The sequence below is a fragment of the Vicia villosa genome, linkage group LG1 (genome assembly GCF_029867415.1).
Source record: "Vicia villosa cultivar HV-30 ecotype Madison, WI linkage group LG1, Vvil1.0, whole genome shotgun sequence".
Classification (NCBI taxonomy): Eukaryota; Viridiplantae; Streptophyta; class Magnoliopsida; order Fabales; family Fabaceae; genus Vicia; species Vicia villosa.
In genome coordinates, this window is record NC_081180.1 from 216,627,108 (window position 1) to 216,644,243 (window position 17,136).

General features: G+C 34.8%; 2 protein-coding genes across 2 annotated transcripts; both read left to right on the forward strand.

The window, feature by feature from the left end:
• Positions 1–841: 841 nt before the first annotated feature.
• Positions 842–2,011, forward strand: LOC131594876 (uncharacterized). Its single transcript, XM_058867084.1, has one exon. It carries the CDS (start codon positions 842–844, stop codon positions 2,009–2,011), a length of 1,170 nt encoding a protein of 389 aa, XP_058723067.1.
• A 12,038-nt stretch (positions 2,012–14,049) lies between these two features.
• LOC131594886 (uncharacterized) lies at positions 14,050–16,139 on the forward strand. The gene is made up of 3 exons (XM_058867093.1): positions 14,050–14,557; positions 14,693–14,755; positions 15,280–16,139. The coding sequence occupies exons 1-3, from the start codon at positions 14,050–14,052 to the stop codon at positions 16,137–16,139; spliced, it is 1,431 nt and encodes a 476-aa protein (XP_058723076.1).
• Positions 16,140–17,136: the final 997 nt, after the last annotated feature.

Here is a 17,136-nt window from a genome sequence, read left to right on the forward strand (position 1 = left end):
AATTTGAAAAAGTTAATACTATTCTGTAAAATGGATGTTGTATTAGAGGTGGCAATGAGGTTTGTTTTGGTTTATTTAACTTTGTTTGATCTTTTCTTATAAAAATAGCGTATACAGAAATGCTTATTATGATAAGTATTTGTGCTATAAATTGTAAATAAGTTGTTTATCCAACTTTGTGTTAACAATCGTTAGAACCAATTTCTTTGTTGATATATATATATATATATATATATATATATATATATATATATATATATATATATATATATATATATATATATATATATATATATATATATATATATATATATATATATATATATATATATATATATATATATATATATATATATGCATGTTTGTTGTTTTTTCATTTGAACATTACTTATTGGAAGTAGAACAAAATAAATGAGTTAGAAAAAACTAGTTAAATATAATTTTTAGTATGTGCTGATTTTAATTTGGTTTGCCGGAAGTTTCAAGATTTTGGTTTAGTAAATATTACTAAATATAACTCATTTATGCTATAATGTTAATCAATTATTTGATATATATATATATATATATATATATATATATATATATATATATATATATATATATATATATATATATATATATATATATATATATATATATATATATATATATATATATATATACACGTTTCAAAGTGAATATTATATATAAACTATACTGAGAATTGATTCTAAGTATTAAAAGATTACTTGAGTGAGCCTAAAGTGTCCTCCCTCATTAAAGTTAAAAGAAGGTGTAAATTTTGAGTTCATACAAATTTCACCAATGTTTTAGTTGTTCTTAAGTTTACGTCGTAGGTATGGATCGTAGTTGGATGAGAGATAATCAATTAAGTGCTGAGTACGAACATGGAGTGATGGAATTTCTACAATTTGCTGAAAGTAATGCTAAAAAAGATCTTCCTCCTCCTCCTCCTAAAAGTAATGCTGAAGATAGTCACCCTACGCTTTTTCTCTGTCCATGTGTTCGTTGTGCAAATAAAGAACCAAAGCTTATTAAGAAAGAAATCATGGATCATTTAATTTGTAAAGGGATTTGTCAAAGTTATACACAATGGATATGGCACGGTGAAGTGGCAGTAAATTCAAATGTGTCCCAAAGAGATAATGTTAGTGTAAAAATGGATGATCGTCTGGAAGACATGATGTGTGATATTGGACAAGATTCGTTTAAGAGGGCACATGCGTATGATAATTTATGCAATGACAAGGATACACCTTTGTACCCGGGATGCACAAATTTTATACGTTTGTCAGCCGTGTTAAAATTGTTTAATCTGAAGGCAATTAACGGGTGGACTGACAAAAGTTTTACCGAATTGCTTGAACTGTTGACACAAATGCTTCCAGAAGGTAACGTACTATCAAGTCGTTATTACGAGGCGAAGAAAATACTGTGTCCGATGGGTTTGGAGTATGAAAAGATACATGCATGTCCTAATGATTGCATATTATACAGAAAAGAGTATGTAAACTATAACCATTATCCGAAGTGCAAGGCGTCACGCTACAAAAAGAGACATGGTGAATCTAGTGATGATGATGTGGTCAAAAAGGGTCCTCCCGCGAAAGTGGTATGGTACCTACCAATAATTTCAAGGTTCAAGAGATTATTCACTAATGCAAATGACGCAAAGAATCTTAGATGGCATGCAGAAGAAAGAAAATGTGATGGACAAATCCGCCATGTAGCTGATTCTTTGCAATGGAAGAAAATAGATTCTTTCTTTCCAAATTTTGGAAAAGAGTCGAGAAACCTTAGACTTAGACTTTCTACTGATGGAATGAATCCGTTTGGTAATCTAAATACTAACCATACTTCTTGGCCTGTTCTTCTGATGATTTATAACCTATCTCCTAGGTTATGCATGAAGCGTAAATATGTGATGTTATCCAGGATGATTTCGGGCCCAAAACAACCAGGAAATGACATAGATGTTTCTCTAAGTCCACTGATCAATGATTTATGAAGGATAGAAAAATACTTAGAAAGGGTGGGGGGTTTGAATAAGTGTAACTTTAAAAACTCTTAAGATAAAAACAATGAACACAAAATTTTTATCCTGGTTCGTTGTTAACGAAACTACTCCAGTCCACCCCCTTAGAGTGATTTACCTCAACTGAGGATTTAATCCACTAATCAATCTTGATTACAATGGTTTTCCACTTAGATACCCTCTAAGTCTTCTAGAGTATATTGATCACAACTTGATCACTCTAGGAAATCACCACTTAGTAACTTCTAAGTCTTCTAGAGTCTACTGATCTCACTGATCACTCTAGGAACCTTTTACAATCAATGTAAAATAAATGTTTACAAGAGTATGAATTTGCTTCTTAGTAAGTTATAATCACAACTGTGATATTTCTCTTAAGTTCTAAGCTTAACACTCACTAAATATTATAATTGTTGTGAGGTTGAAGATGATGTTCGTGAGTAATGAATTCAGTAGCGTTTCAGTAAGTTTTCAAGAGTTGTTATTTTGCTTCTGATCAGAACTTCATATTTATAGGCGTTTTGAGAAGATGACCGTTGGGAGCATTTAATGCGTTGCGTGAATAGTACAGCTTTGCATTTAATGTTTTCACTGTTTTGTCAACTACCTCGAGCCATGCTTTTCTCTTCTTTTACTGACTTTGCCTTTTGTAGCTTCTAACGTTCCTTTTGTCAGTCAGAGTAGCCTGTCATCTAGTACCAACTTCTGATCTCAGATTTGTGAATGCAACGTTTGAATAATCAGAATCAGAGTTACAGCTTGGTGTAGCGGGGAAAATCTGATATCGAAGCCATGGGATTGACTCGAATCAATATTTCGTTTGAAATCGCCACCGCGCTTTATTTTTTCAAAGGAAAAGGGAAAAGAACGTAAAACCCAAAGTTTTGTTTTTAAAACAAGAAAGAGATCTCAGGTACGGGTGTTGATTATATGAGGGGAAGGTTTAAAGCACCCCTCATATCCGTGGTACTCCACGGGAACCTTTTTGAAAATCTGTGTGTGTGTGCTAAAAAAGAGTTTGTTTTATTTATTTTTAAAATAAGCTCGGCAAAGCGTTAAGCTTTGGGTCTACATACCTCCTCGGTGCAATGGAGAAGTCAGAGCTAATGTAGTTCCGCTTTTTGGGAAAAACGTTTTTTAAAACGGATAAACACTTTGTTGTCGTTAGAGAGAAATACTCAGCCATTGATCTTGAGCATGAGAACAAACAAGTTCTTTGCATCGCAAATGAAAGAAGGGCTCCAACTCGGATAAAATCAACGAGCATGCCACTAGCTCTCTCACGCGGAAAAGATCTCGTTATTATCAATCAATTTCAAAATCGTGGGGTATAACCACTCGTTTCGACAATTAACGGTGTCTAAACTTTTGAAGAAAAGCCACTAAGGGCGAAAGATATTTTTAAGAAAAAGGTTTTGAAAAGATTGCAAACATAAGAATATTTTGGAAGAAGGGAGAAGATTTTGAAAATTTAAGAATGGGAGGAGATGAAGAGGCTAACCTAATGCATAAAATAAAAGCTAAGGAAAGAAACGGTCTAACCAAATAAGAAGCCAACACTTGACATTATGAGCCAAGGTAGTTTTCCCATCCTTTGGATTTATCAATACCAACACATTAACACTTGGGGATCCAGATGAACTTATTGTCTTAGCACCACTTTGCATTAAGCACATTAAAATTCTGACGAAAATCGGGCAGAGTAACGACTGTTTTTGGGTAAAATCCTTATATCCATGCCTTGGAATTAACCATCAAGGGCTTTCAAGGAAATACCTGCACACATAAACATACAACAGAACAATGCCAGACAGACAGAACAATCACAGGATAGTAATAGAATGAGTCTAGAGGTACTAGGTCCATAAGTCCGAATCTCCAAAGTGCTAAGGATAGTAACCGGTAGTCCAAAGAGAGCCTTATGTATTTTTTAGATTTTTGATTATTTATTAATGTTTTAGCGAAAGAGTAAAGTATGGTCCAAGTGGACAAAAGAAAAAATAACAGAAGCATAAACATATGTCCAAGTGGACAAAGAGAAAATGACGGAAAGTAAATATGATGAAATGATAAAGTAAAGCGATAAAGCGAGAAATATAAAGAGCGGTAATATAAAGAGCGGTATAGTAAAGGTGCGGAAATTAAAGTTAGTTGTTAAGTGTTAAAGATAACCATCTTGAAACTTGTCAAGTATGTTATCAAAGTTAGTAGGAAGATCTATGGTGAGTGAATGATGTACTCGGATTTAAATTCAATGGGGTTTATCAGAAGCTTGATAGAATCATAGCGACTACACGATAAAAACCTCCACAAGTCTTAAATCAACCGCATACAATTCTCTTCCATATTTGATCTTTTTTATTCGGGACACGAAATATTGCGCTATGTTAAGCAGATCGCCAAGTGATTATTGTAGAAATCACCCTACAACGAGGCCGGTCAAAACTTTATGTGCTAATGCATGCGAGAGAAATGATATGTAGATCATTCTCCGAAAGCAATACCGCACGAAAAGAAAATAGGTAACGATCTAGTCTTTACCAAGAATCCATAAGAATTCTCAAGGCGTTAAGACTTTCATCGATCAAAAGAAAAAAAGGAGAAGGAGAAGATAAAATGCATAAAGATAATCAACTCACACTATCATTAATATCATTCATCTAATATTATGGATTTGGTTCTTTCAAACCTATCAACATCCTAGATCCAATGATATTAATGAAATGGAGGAAGAAGAATAAAATTCACAAAAGATAATCAACTCACACTATCATTAATATCATTCATCTAATATTATGGATTAGGTCATTTCAAACCTATCAACATCCTAGATCCAATGATATTAATGAAGTGGAGGAAGTAGGAAGCCAAAACAAGCATAAAAAAGGCAAAAAAACACATTCTGCCAGCAGGAAATCGATTTACCTCTGTAGGAAATCGATTTCCTGAGTGCAGAGTTCAAATTTTGAAAAAAAATAAGGTGGAAATCGATTTCCTACAGAGGGAAATCGATTTCCTGCACGCAGCATTCAAAAAATCAGCATTAGGAGGCATAAAACTTGACTTAAGCAAACATACAAACACCTTATGATCACATATCCATTGGAGCACGAATTTTCCATCAAATCACCATCAAATAGCACCAATATAGCATCAAAGATGCATTGAACACAAACAACAAAGATCTACATCTTAGAATTGAGAAATTTACCAATTCTTGAATTAAAGTGTTGAAATAGCTTCAAGAACAAGCACAAAGTGTAGATCCTTCAAGTATGGAGATGAACAATCAAAGAAAAGAGTGAAATGTAGGAGGCTTAGTTCAAAATTAGCAAAATTCAATGTGAACCTTACTAATCTTATGAAAATGAACTTTGGGTGAGGGTTTTGGAAAGGGTGAGAAATGAAATTGCAAGCAATTTTTTGGCTCTCCAAGCTTGAGAAATGAATTTGCAAGAACTTTTTTGGCTATCAAAAGCTTGAGAAATGAGAGAGTAGAAGGCTCTATTTATAGAATTGGAGCAAGAGTAGTGGCAAATTGGTCTTTTTGTGTTTGGTGATTAACTTGTGTTTAATTGGTGATTAAAGTGGGAATTAAATGGTAAAAATGGTAAAATGAGGTTAAAGTGGGTTTAATGAATGAGTTAATTTTGATGAGGTGGAAAATTGATAAAATGATCAAATAAAAAGGTGCCAAAATGATGTCAAGCTTCCCTCCTTATATTTTTTGAATTTTGCGCACAGGAAATCGATTTCCCACAGGGGTAAATCGATTTCCATATTGAAAATTTCAAAAATTCCCTTTCTTGCACTTTTTGATTTTTGCCCGATCTTTCACCTGTAAAATATAAACAAAAGAGACAAAACATATATTTTTTTGATTTTTGGTTAGTATAAACAAATAAAAAGGCTATAAATGCTCGATAATTCCCCTCAAAGATAATCACAGTATCAAAGATAAAGCTTCACAATGGTGCTCTTGAATGCAAATGATGTATGATCTTAGGGTCAAAAATTGGGGTATGACAGATGCCCCTATTTAAGTTTCTTCTTTCCGGAGATGTGAGGGTTAAAATCCTCAGCTCGACGTAATTGAAGAGACTTAAATATAAAACACACAATTTTTGAACCTAAGGTATAATGCGATGCTAATGGATGCATCAAGTATGATTATGGAATAGAGAGGAGTATAACACCACTGGGGAGATAAGAAAGGATTCCACTGGGGGAAAAGGTATGCGTCATCCAGGGATAAAACTTGGATTCCATAGGAGAAAGAGACAGTCAACAGAAGCTTTCAAGAGTAAAACATGAAAGGAACTTCGAGAAGAGAATATCTGAGGCCTACATGAATGTGGCTACATCAAATGAATATCAAGGTAAAACATGATTGGACAATATCAAATGACAACCAAGGTAAAACGTAATTGGATAACATCGAATGACAATCAAGGTAAAACATGATTGGGCAACATCGAATGACAATCAAGGTAAAACATGATTGGATATCGTTAAAGGATAATCAAGGTAAAACATGATTGGATAATCATCAACGGACAATCAAGGTAAAACATGATTAGATAACCATCACAGGTCCATCAAGGTAAAACATGATTAGATAATCATCACAGGTCCATCAAGGTAAAACATGATTGGATGTCATTAAGGGATAATCAAGGTAAAACATGATTGGATAACATCAAATGACAATCAAGGTAAAACATGATTGAAAAATACCAAATGGCAATCAAGGTAAAACATGATTAGGTAACCAAGATAAAACATGGTCGAAAGTGATCAGGATAAAGCATGATTAGAGACAATCAAGATAAAACATGGTGTAAGTGATCAGGATAAAGCATGATCAAAGACAATCAAGATAAAACATGATCGAAATATTTCAGGAATGACACTAAAAGAAGAAAAGATACATCTAGGAACAACACTAGACGGACAAGACAAACAAGTATCTGTTTTGGATAGGTGCCAAGTAAGTTGGACTTTGATCTCAAGGTGAAAATGTTGATAGCAACAGAACCTCGAAAAATGCAAATGAGTATGAAATTTGTTTCAATGCATGATGTTTAATTTTTCTATGCATGATGTATGATCAATGCAATGCAATTGTTTGTTACAACTGAGGTAGACTCTTTTGTGAGGCATGATTAAAACTCTGATTTCTCAACACGAGAACTCTGCCAATTCTTCTTACGAAGAAGATGCTTGGACATACTTCTATTACACTGGTAACTGTATCAAAACAATGATCCTTTGAGAAGGGCTGATAAAACTGCTTGGAGATTGCTGAAGAAGATTGCCCCTGATTCACTAATTGTTGCAAGTTAACTGATCATGGCTTCAGCTGGAATGTATTGGGGATGAACTGATCATGGCTTCAGTTCTTAAATGATTGTTGGGATGGCTTGCCCCATTACAAGTCTTGAAATGGTATTCTGATAAACAAATCTTGAATGAACAACAGGATCTTGAAATAACGTGCCCCTGATAGGATCACTGATCAAGTTTCTCGACTGTTTGAACTTCCTGAAAAATGAGTGCCTACTTGAAAATAAAATGTTCATTCAAGAATGGTAATTTTAATGCAATGCTCAAAGAATATTTTTGAAATCAAAATCATTTTTGGAAAGATGCTATTGATGTAAAGCAAATGGAATCACTGGTCAAAACATAAAGGTTAAGACATTCAAAGTGAAAGATAAAACAAAGGCATGATATCAAACAAATGATTGGAAAATCTCATGGGAGTCAGCTCACGCAACCTTGTTGTAGTATGCTTTCAAACAAACCTTGCCTCAATTAGGTCTTTCATAGGTTGTAACGTGGCCTGGTTCATGGTTTAAGAAACAAAGGATATAAGGCTCAAAATTTGATTGTTCCCACCCCATCTTCGTGATGATCTCCAGTCCTAAAACTCAGTTAATTCAACTTATGCATTCAGGTCCCAAGAGGCTTCTGGAATTGCACCTTTGATAATGATGATAGTTCACAAGCAAAGAGAACTTTTGAGATGGCAGTCACTTCTTCCTTTTGGTAGTCACAACATTGTGTTGTTCAGGAATTTATTGACTTCTCTTTTTCATCTTTTCTTTTTATATATCCCTAACTTTTGCCTGAACTGTTTATTTTTGTACTTGCAGTCAGCGGGATGCCTTTATTTTTGCCTAAGTCGTTTTTGGTTTTGACTTAGCAGGCTTTTCTTTGTATATATATATTTTTTGATACATTTTTTTGAAAGATAGTGACTGCCTTGCTTAATGATTGATAAACTATCATTGGCTTTTGATTGGCATCTCCAACATTTCTTTGATGTATGCGGAGGAAAGCTTGCGATTGAAACCTTTGTTGAAAGGTGTACTGAATGATTCTCTTAAAATAGGATGCACAGCCAAATTAATTGAGAACTACCCTGCCCCAGGTTTAAAATGCGGGTTTTTTCATACAGAAAGAAACACCAACTTCGAAGGCTCAGAGGGGTTGACAAGGGATTAACATCCTTATTTCTCCAGTGTTTGGGAATTGAAACAATGCCTGTACATCATCAGCAGAGTTTTATTTGAAAGCATACAGTTCAACAACTTGGGTATTTCGTTGTCATCATCCTCCCTCCAATCTTTGCATAAAACACAAATTTGATAGAGAAAGAAAATGGAAGAAAAAGTTTTGTAAAAGAAGGTATAAACATAAACACAGTGGATGTTAATGAATTTAAAATATGCAATGCTCATTTCATTAAAATCACCATTCAGAAACAAACAAAGTCTAAAAGTAAACAACACAATAAAGGAAATACAAACAGTACAGAATCAAGGCCTAGTGACTAATCAGCAACAAAGATGAGCTATCTCGTCTGAAACACTTGGCTTTAGGAAAATTGGGCTTTGACTTATCGTCAGCCACTTTGATCTGGCAAAGGATTAGTGACAACATTAGGACCCATATCCTTGAAAGAGAGCATCTTTGATCTCACCAACTCTTGAACTCTTTCCTTCAGAGGGAAACATCTTTCTAAATCATGGCCTGCTGCACCTTGATGGAAAGGACAATGAAGATCAGATCTGAAACCATCAGGGAGAGGATTTCGAGGGGGCGGCATAGCTCTTGTTGTAATCAACCCTTTCTGAACCAATGCAGGATACAGTTCAGTATAAGTCATGGGGATAGGATCAAAGTTAACCCTTTTGCAATTTCGACTCTGTTTAGCAACTCTTGGTCTTGTTGAAGTTCTTCCATACTTTTCAGATACATGCTTCTAGTTCAATGTGTCGAGGAATCAGCTTGACAGTAGACAAACAAACTCTGAAGATGGAGACAGACAAGGATAAGTTTTCTGGACAACCTGGATGTATGTATGCAAATGATGCAATTGCTGTTTTTTTTTTGTTTTATTTGATTTTCAAAGAATTCAAGTTATTACTTTGTAAACATCAAAACATGAAGGAGGTAAATCCTATATTGGATCAAAACTTTGATCAAGTTATCATCAAGATCAATCATCCATTTTGGTGGATTAAGGTTTTCACCTCATCGACACCCAAGATCCATTGAGTTTGATGAAACTTATGATGTTTACAAAGAAAGACCTATGAGTTCCTTAGAAATCAAATGAATGCATGGATGCATGGTTTATGCATCAATCACAATCAAGATCACACACGGTCACACAAACAGGGTTCAAAGGTTCGACGTCACGAGCATGGAGTCAAGGTTAAGAACCACCCACAAAGGTATGTACTAGGGAATTTTGTACCTGCCGAACGGGTTCTACAAAGGTTCCCAGAGTTTTCAATCTTCTATCGGATATTACCGGCACGCACAATTGCTCATGGGAACCAATAATATGCCTAAAAAGACCTCGTCTGAGCGTAGCATAGCAAGACAACAAGCTCAAATTGGTACTTGACCTTGTTTCTGTGCTACATCCTAAAAAGGCTTAGATTGGTTAAAAAGGTTCTAGGCCATTCAGCTTCTACGGACACTCACTATTGAAAGTAATAGCGTTCTTACGATAGTTCGTAACAACATCTACTACCTTCTATGAGGCCTCCACTGATTGGGGTTCCACCATATGACGCTCATGTTAAGGATTGCTCCTGACATGCGACTATTGGTCTTACCACCTCCTATCTCAAGTTACTCACAAAAGTTCGGGTTAGAACTTTATCTCATCACAGAGGAACCATCGAGCACCAAAAAGAAAAAAAAAGAAGATAAACAAACAAAGTACACAACAATATATACAAATAAAAACACACAGATAAACAAAAATAGGCTTAACACACTTAAAACTGGATCCCCAGTGAAGTCGCCATTTTTCTGTAGCGGGGAAAATCTGATATCGAAGCCATGGGATTGACTCGAATCAATATTTCGTTTGAAATCGCCACCGCGCTTTATTTTTTCAAAGGAAAAGGGAAAAGAACGTAAAACCCAAAGTTTTGTTTTTAAAACAAGAAAGAGATCTCAGGTACGGGTGTTGATTATATGAGGGGAAGGTTTAAAGCACCCCTCATATCTGTGGTACTCCACGGGAACCTTTTTGAAAATCTGTGTGTGTGTGCTAAAAAAGAGTTTGTTTTATTTATTTTTAAAATAAGCTCGGCAAAGCGTTAAGCTTTGGGCCTACATACCTCCTCGGTGCAATGGAGAAGTCAGAGCTAATGTAGTTCCGCTTTTTGGGAAAAACGTTTTTTAAAACGGATAAACACTTTGTTGTCGTTAGAGAGAAATACTCAGCCATTGATCTTGAGCATGAGAACAAACAAGTTCTTTGCATCGCAAATGAAAGAAGGGCTCCAACTCGGATAAAATCAACGAGCATGCCACTAGCTCTCTCACGCGGAAAAGATCTCGTTATTATCAATCAATTTCAAAATCGTGGGGTATAACCACTCGTTTCGACAATTAACGGTGTCTAAACTTTTGAAGAAAAGCCACTAAGGGCGAAAGATATTTTTAAGAAAAAGGTTTTGAAAAGATTGCAAACATAAGAATATTTTGGAAGAAGGGAGAAGATTTTGAAAATTTAAGAATGGGAGGAGATGAAGAGGCTAACCTAATGCATAAAATAAAAGCTAAGGAAAGAAACGGTCTAACCAAATAAGAAGCCAACACTTGACATTATGAACCAAGGTAGTTTTCCCATCCTTTGGATTTATCAATACCAACACATTAACACTTGGGGATCCAGATGAACTTATTGTCTTAGCACCACTTTGCATTAAGCACATTAAAATTCTGACGAAAATCGGGCAGAGTAACGACTGTTTTTGGGTAAAATCCTTATATCCATGCCTTGGAATTAACCATCAAGGGCTTTCAAGGAAATACCTGCACACATAAACATACAACAGAACAATGCCAGACAGACAGAACAATCACAGGATAGTAATAGAATGAGTCCAGAGGTACTAGGTCCATAAGTCCGAATTTCCAAAGTGCTAAGGATAGTAACCGATAGTCCAAAGAGAGCCTTATGTATTTTTTAGATTTTTGATTATTTATTAATGTTTTAGCGAAAGAGTAAAGTATGGTCCAAGTGGACAAAAGAAAAAATAACAGAAGCATAAACATATGTCCAAGTGGACAAAGAGAAAATGACGGAAAGTAAATATGATGAAATGATAAAGTAAAGCGATAAAGCGAGAAATATAAAGAGCGGTAATATAAAGAGCGGTATAGTAAAGGTGCAGAAATTAAAGTTAGTTGTTAAGTGTTAAAGATAACCATCTTGAAACTTGTCAAGTATGTTATCAAAGTTAGTAGGAAGATCTATGGTGAGTGAATGATGTACTCGGATTTAAATTCAATGGGGTTTATCAGAAGCTTGATAGAATCATAGCGATTACACGATAAAAACCTCCACAAGTCTTAAATCAACCGCATACAATTCTCTTCCATATTTGATCTTTTTTATTCGGGACACGAAATATTGCGCTATGTTAAGCAGATCGCCAAGTGATTTATGTAGAAATCACCCTACAACGAGGCCGGTCAAAACTTTATGTGCTAATGCATGCGAGAGAAATGATATGTAGATCATTCTCCGAAAGCAATACCGCACGAAAAGAAAATAGGTAACGATCTAGTCTTTACCAAGAATCCATAAGAATTCTCAAGGCGTTAAGACTTTCATCGATCAAAAGAAAAAAAGGAGAAGGAGAAGATAAAATGCATAAAGATAATCAACTCACACTATCATTAATATCATTCATCTAATATTATGGATTTGGTTCTTTCAAACCTATCAACATCCTAGATCCAATGATATTAATGAAATGGAGGAAGAAGAATAAAATTCACAAAAGATAATCAACTCACACTATCATTAATATCATTCATCTAATATTATGGATTAGGTCATTTCAAACCTATCAACATCCTAGATCCAATGATATTAATGAAGTGGAGGAAGTAGGAAGCCAAAACAAGCATAAAAAAGGCAAAAAAACACATTCTGCCAGCAGGAAATCGATTTACCTCTGTAGGAAATCGATTTCCTGAGTGCAGAGTTCAAATTTTGAAAAAAAATAAGGTGGAAATCGATTTCCTACAGAGGGAAATCGATTTCCTGCACGCAGCATTCAAAAAATCAGCATTAGGAGGCATAAAACTTGACTTAAGCAAACATACAAACACCTTATGATCACATATCCATTGGAGCACGAATTTTCCATCAAATCACCATCAAATAGCACCAATATAGCATCAAAGATGCATTGAACACAAACAACAAAGATCTACATCTTAGAATTGAGAAATTTACCAATTCTTGAATTAAAGTGTTGAAATAGCTTCAAGAACAAGCACAAAGTGTAGATCCTTCAAGTATGGAGATGAACAATCAAAGAAAAGAGTGAAATGTAGGAGGATTAGTTCAAAATTAGCAAAATTCAATGTGAACCTTACTAATCTTATGAAAATGAACTTTGGGTGAGGGTTTTGGAAAGGGCGAGAAATGAATTTGCAAGCAATTTTTTGGCTCTCCAAGCTTGAGAAATGAATTTGCAAGAACTTTTTTGGCTATCAAAAGCTTGAGAAATGAGAGAGTAGAAGGCTCTATTTATAGAATTGGAGCAAGAGTAGTGGCAAATTGGTCTTTTTGTGTTTGGTGATTAACTTGTGTTTAATTGGTGATTAAAGTGGCAATTAAATGGTAAAAATGGTAAAATGAGGTTAAAGTGGGTTTAATGAATGAGTTAATTTTGATGAGGTGGAAAATTGATAAAATGATCAAATAAAAAGGTGCCAAAATGATGTCAAGCTTCCCTCCTTATATTTTTTGAATTTTGCGCACAGGAAATCGATTTCCCACAGGGGTAAATCGATTTCCATATTGAAAATTTCAAAAATTCCCTTTCTTGCACTTTTTGATTTTTGCCCGATCTTTCACCTGTAAAATATAAACAAAAGAGACAAAACATATATTTTTTTGATTTTTGGTTAGTATAAACAAATAAAAAGGCTATAAATGCTCGATAATTCCCCTCAAAGATAATCACAGTATCAAAGATAAAGCTTCACAATGGTGCTCTTGAATGCAAATGATGTATGATCTTAGGGTCAAAAATTGGGGTATGACACTTGGTGCAGAGCATCTTCTTGTCTTCTGACTTTGAAGTGCTTTAGCGTGATACCATAAGGACTTCAGTGCTTCTGCTTCTGATCTCATGTTCTTCTGATGCTTCATAGACCATGTTCTGATTCTGCTTGACCATCTTCTGATGTCTTGTGAGAGCATGTTCTGATGTTGCAATCCTGAACCTTCTGAGTCAGTGCTTCTGAGCGCTGAATTGTGCATACTCCTTATATATATTTCCTGAAATGGAAAATGCATAGGATTACAGTACCACATTGTCTTATACAAAATTCATATACATTGTGATCATCAAAATAAGAATATTAATCAGAACAAATCTTGTTCTAACAATTTAAAAGTGTTGTGGGAGGAAGGGGTGGATGTTTTCGATGCGCATTCTGGTGAACAGTTCAATATGTGTGCCATGTTGTTTTGCACCATCAACAATTTTCCGGTATATGGCAATTTGTCTGGGTATAAAGTTAAAGGGCATAAAGTGTGTCCTATATGTGAAAAAGACACATGTTACCATCAGCTTGAAAAAGGAAAGAAGACTGTTTATCTCAAGCATCGAAAATTTCTAAATCGTTATTATCCATATCGTAGATTGCGGAAAGCTTTCAATGGGGAACAAGAGCATGGTGTTGCTCCAAAGCCCTTAACTGGAGAGGAAGTTTATCAACGACAACAGGGTATTACTGCTGTTTTTGGAAAGTACCAAAAATGGCCTATTGTGAATAATATATGGAAAAAGAGGTCGGTTTTCTTCGGTCTTCCATATTGGTCTAATCTTGAGGTAAGACATTGTATTGATGTGATGCACGTGGAGAAAAATGTATGTGATAGTGTAATCGGAACACTTCTCAACATTCAAGGCAAGACAAAGGATGGTATTAATGCTCGTCTAGATTTGGGCGTGATAGGTATACAAGAATAGCTAACTCCACAATATATAGGTACCAACTATTTGTTCAAATTAAGCTATCATTACCTTTTGATATTAAAATAGCATGTTCATAACTTTAATTATTGAAATTCTTGATGATAACATTATGTAGGTAACAAGACGTATTTGCCTCCTGCCTGCCACACTTTGTCAAAAAAAGAGAAAACAAGTTTTTGTGAGTGTTTATAAAGTATCAAAGTGCCGTATGGTTACTCATCAAATGTCAAGAGGCTTGTATCAGTTAAAGATCTCAAATTAGCTGGCTTAAAATCTCATGACTGTCATGTCTTAATGCAACAACTACTACCAGTGGCTATTCGTGGGATATTGCCTAACAATGTTAGGAAGACTATAACTAGGTTGTGCCTATTTTTCAATGCAATTTGTTGAAAAGCCATTGATCCATTAAAGTTAGAAGATTTGGAAAATGAGGCTGCAGTTATCTTGTGCCAATTAGAGATGTTTTTTCCTCCTTCATTTTTTGACATTATGGTTCACTTGATTGTTTATCTAGTAGGGAGATTAGATTATGTGGTCCAATTTTTTTACGGTGGATGTATCCAATAGAGCGATACATGAAAATCCTAAAAGGGTATACCAAAAACCCACACCGTCCGGAAGCATCGATTATTGAGATGTACATTGCAGAAGAAGCAATTGAGTTTTGTTCTAACTAATTGTCGGAAGTGAATGTTGTAGGGGTTCCCAAGTCTCGTCATGATGGAAGATGTGAGGGTGTGGGTACACAAGGTTTAAAGATCAAGAGCTTAAGTATTGATGTGGTTGTTCAAGCGCATTTGTATATATTGAATAACACGGATGAAGTTCAACCTTACTTATCTGCTCACAAAAGCATCATAAAGAAAAAGTACCCCAAGATGAGTGAAAGAGGGTTGTTAAAAGAGCATAATAAGAGTTTCTCTGAGTGGTTTAAAGAAAAAATTGCTGGTGATGATAGTGCTTCAAAAACAATTAAGCGGTTGTCCTATGAGCCTAAATGTAACATAATAACTTGGAGTGGAAATTATATTAATAAAAATTCCTTTTATACAAAGGCAAAGGATGACCGTAGTACCACGCAAAATAGTGGGGTTATGATTGTGGCCGAGTCCATGCACTTCTCTAGTGCTAAAGATAAAAACCCGGTTATGGCATCTATGCCCTACTTTGGGGTGATTGAAGAGATTTGGGAAGTTGATTATGTTGTGTTTAAAGTTCCTGTATTTAAATGCAAATTGGTTGATATCAACAGTGGTGTAAGAATTGATGAATTTGGAGTTACATTGGTTGATCTTAGCAAGTTAGCTTATGCGGACGAACCTTTCATCACGACATCTCAAGCAAAACAAGTTTTTTATATCACAGATCCTTCTAATAAAAGGTGGTCAGTTGTTGTACAAGGAAAGGTGCATGATAGTGATGAAAATCAAGATGCGAATCTTGATATTTCCGAAACTCCTCCTTTCTCAACAAATGTGCCTACCTTCATTGAAGAAAATGTAGAGGATGATGTGCATGCTATTTGCATAGATCATGAAGAAGGGATATGGGAGAACTAGTAAGGTGTTTTTTATAAGTTAATTCGACATTTCTTTGATTTATAATTGTTTTAATTTGTGCCTAATTTTATGTCTAATCGTTTTTATCTTGTGCTTAATTTTATGTCTATTTGTTTTTATCTTGTGTTTAATTTGATTTTTAATTATCTTTATTTTGTTTAAACAGATACATGGTTGATTTAACCGACAAGTCCTCTTCATCTGGTAATCCTAATAAAAAAGAGTTAGAGGTCCAACTTTGATGACACAAATTGACAAAGTTCATCAAACGGGTGAAAAGATAAAGGTCGAGTTTGATCAAAGAACTTATGAATGTACTGGTGTTGGTAAAAATGCGGCAAATTTTAAGAGTTACGTAGCATTTCTTGCTCGGCAGAGATGTTGTATTTTGAAAGATGAGTGGAAAGACATAGATAATGGGATAAAAGATGCTATATGGGTTGATGTTCAGGTATTTTAAATTCAACACTTTATTATATTTTATAATCACATATATACTAACAACATATGCCATATACTGTATGTGTAGACTCATTTCACTATTCCAGATTGGTGTGTTAAAGACAAGGATGGTAAAATCAAGGATCCGTTGAAGAAGGAATGAATTAAATATGCAGGAGAGAGATTGAGAGGTTTTAAGACACAACTCACAGACGAATATGTTAATAATCCCAAAAAAGATCTCGTTCCTGCACATGTCAGGTATAATTTTATTAAAAAATAAGTATGGGAAGAGTTTCTAAAGTCTCGGGATACCCCCTTGATCAGTGCATTTTTATGCACGTTCTTTTATGAAAACTACTCATTTTGATCCGCGCGCGACAGCGGATCACCCCTCATTTAAGGTTAGTAGGATTTATATTTGAGTTTTTTTTAATAACATTTTTATTATGTTTAGTGATAACTGTTTGATTTTATAATTAATAGGAAAAAAGTCGAAAGGGTAGGGAAAATGTGGCTAGGATTGTATACCCACATGTATTATCTCGTGGAGGGT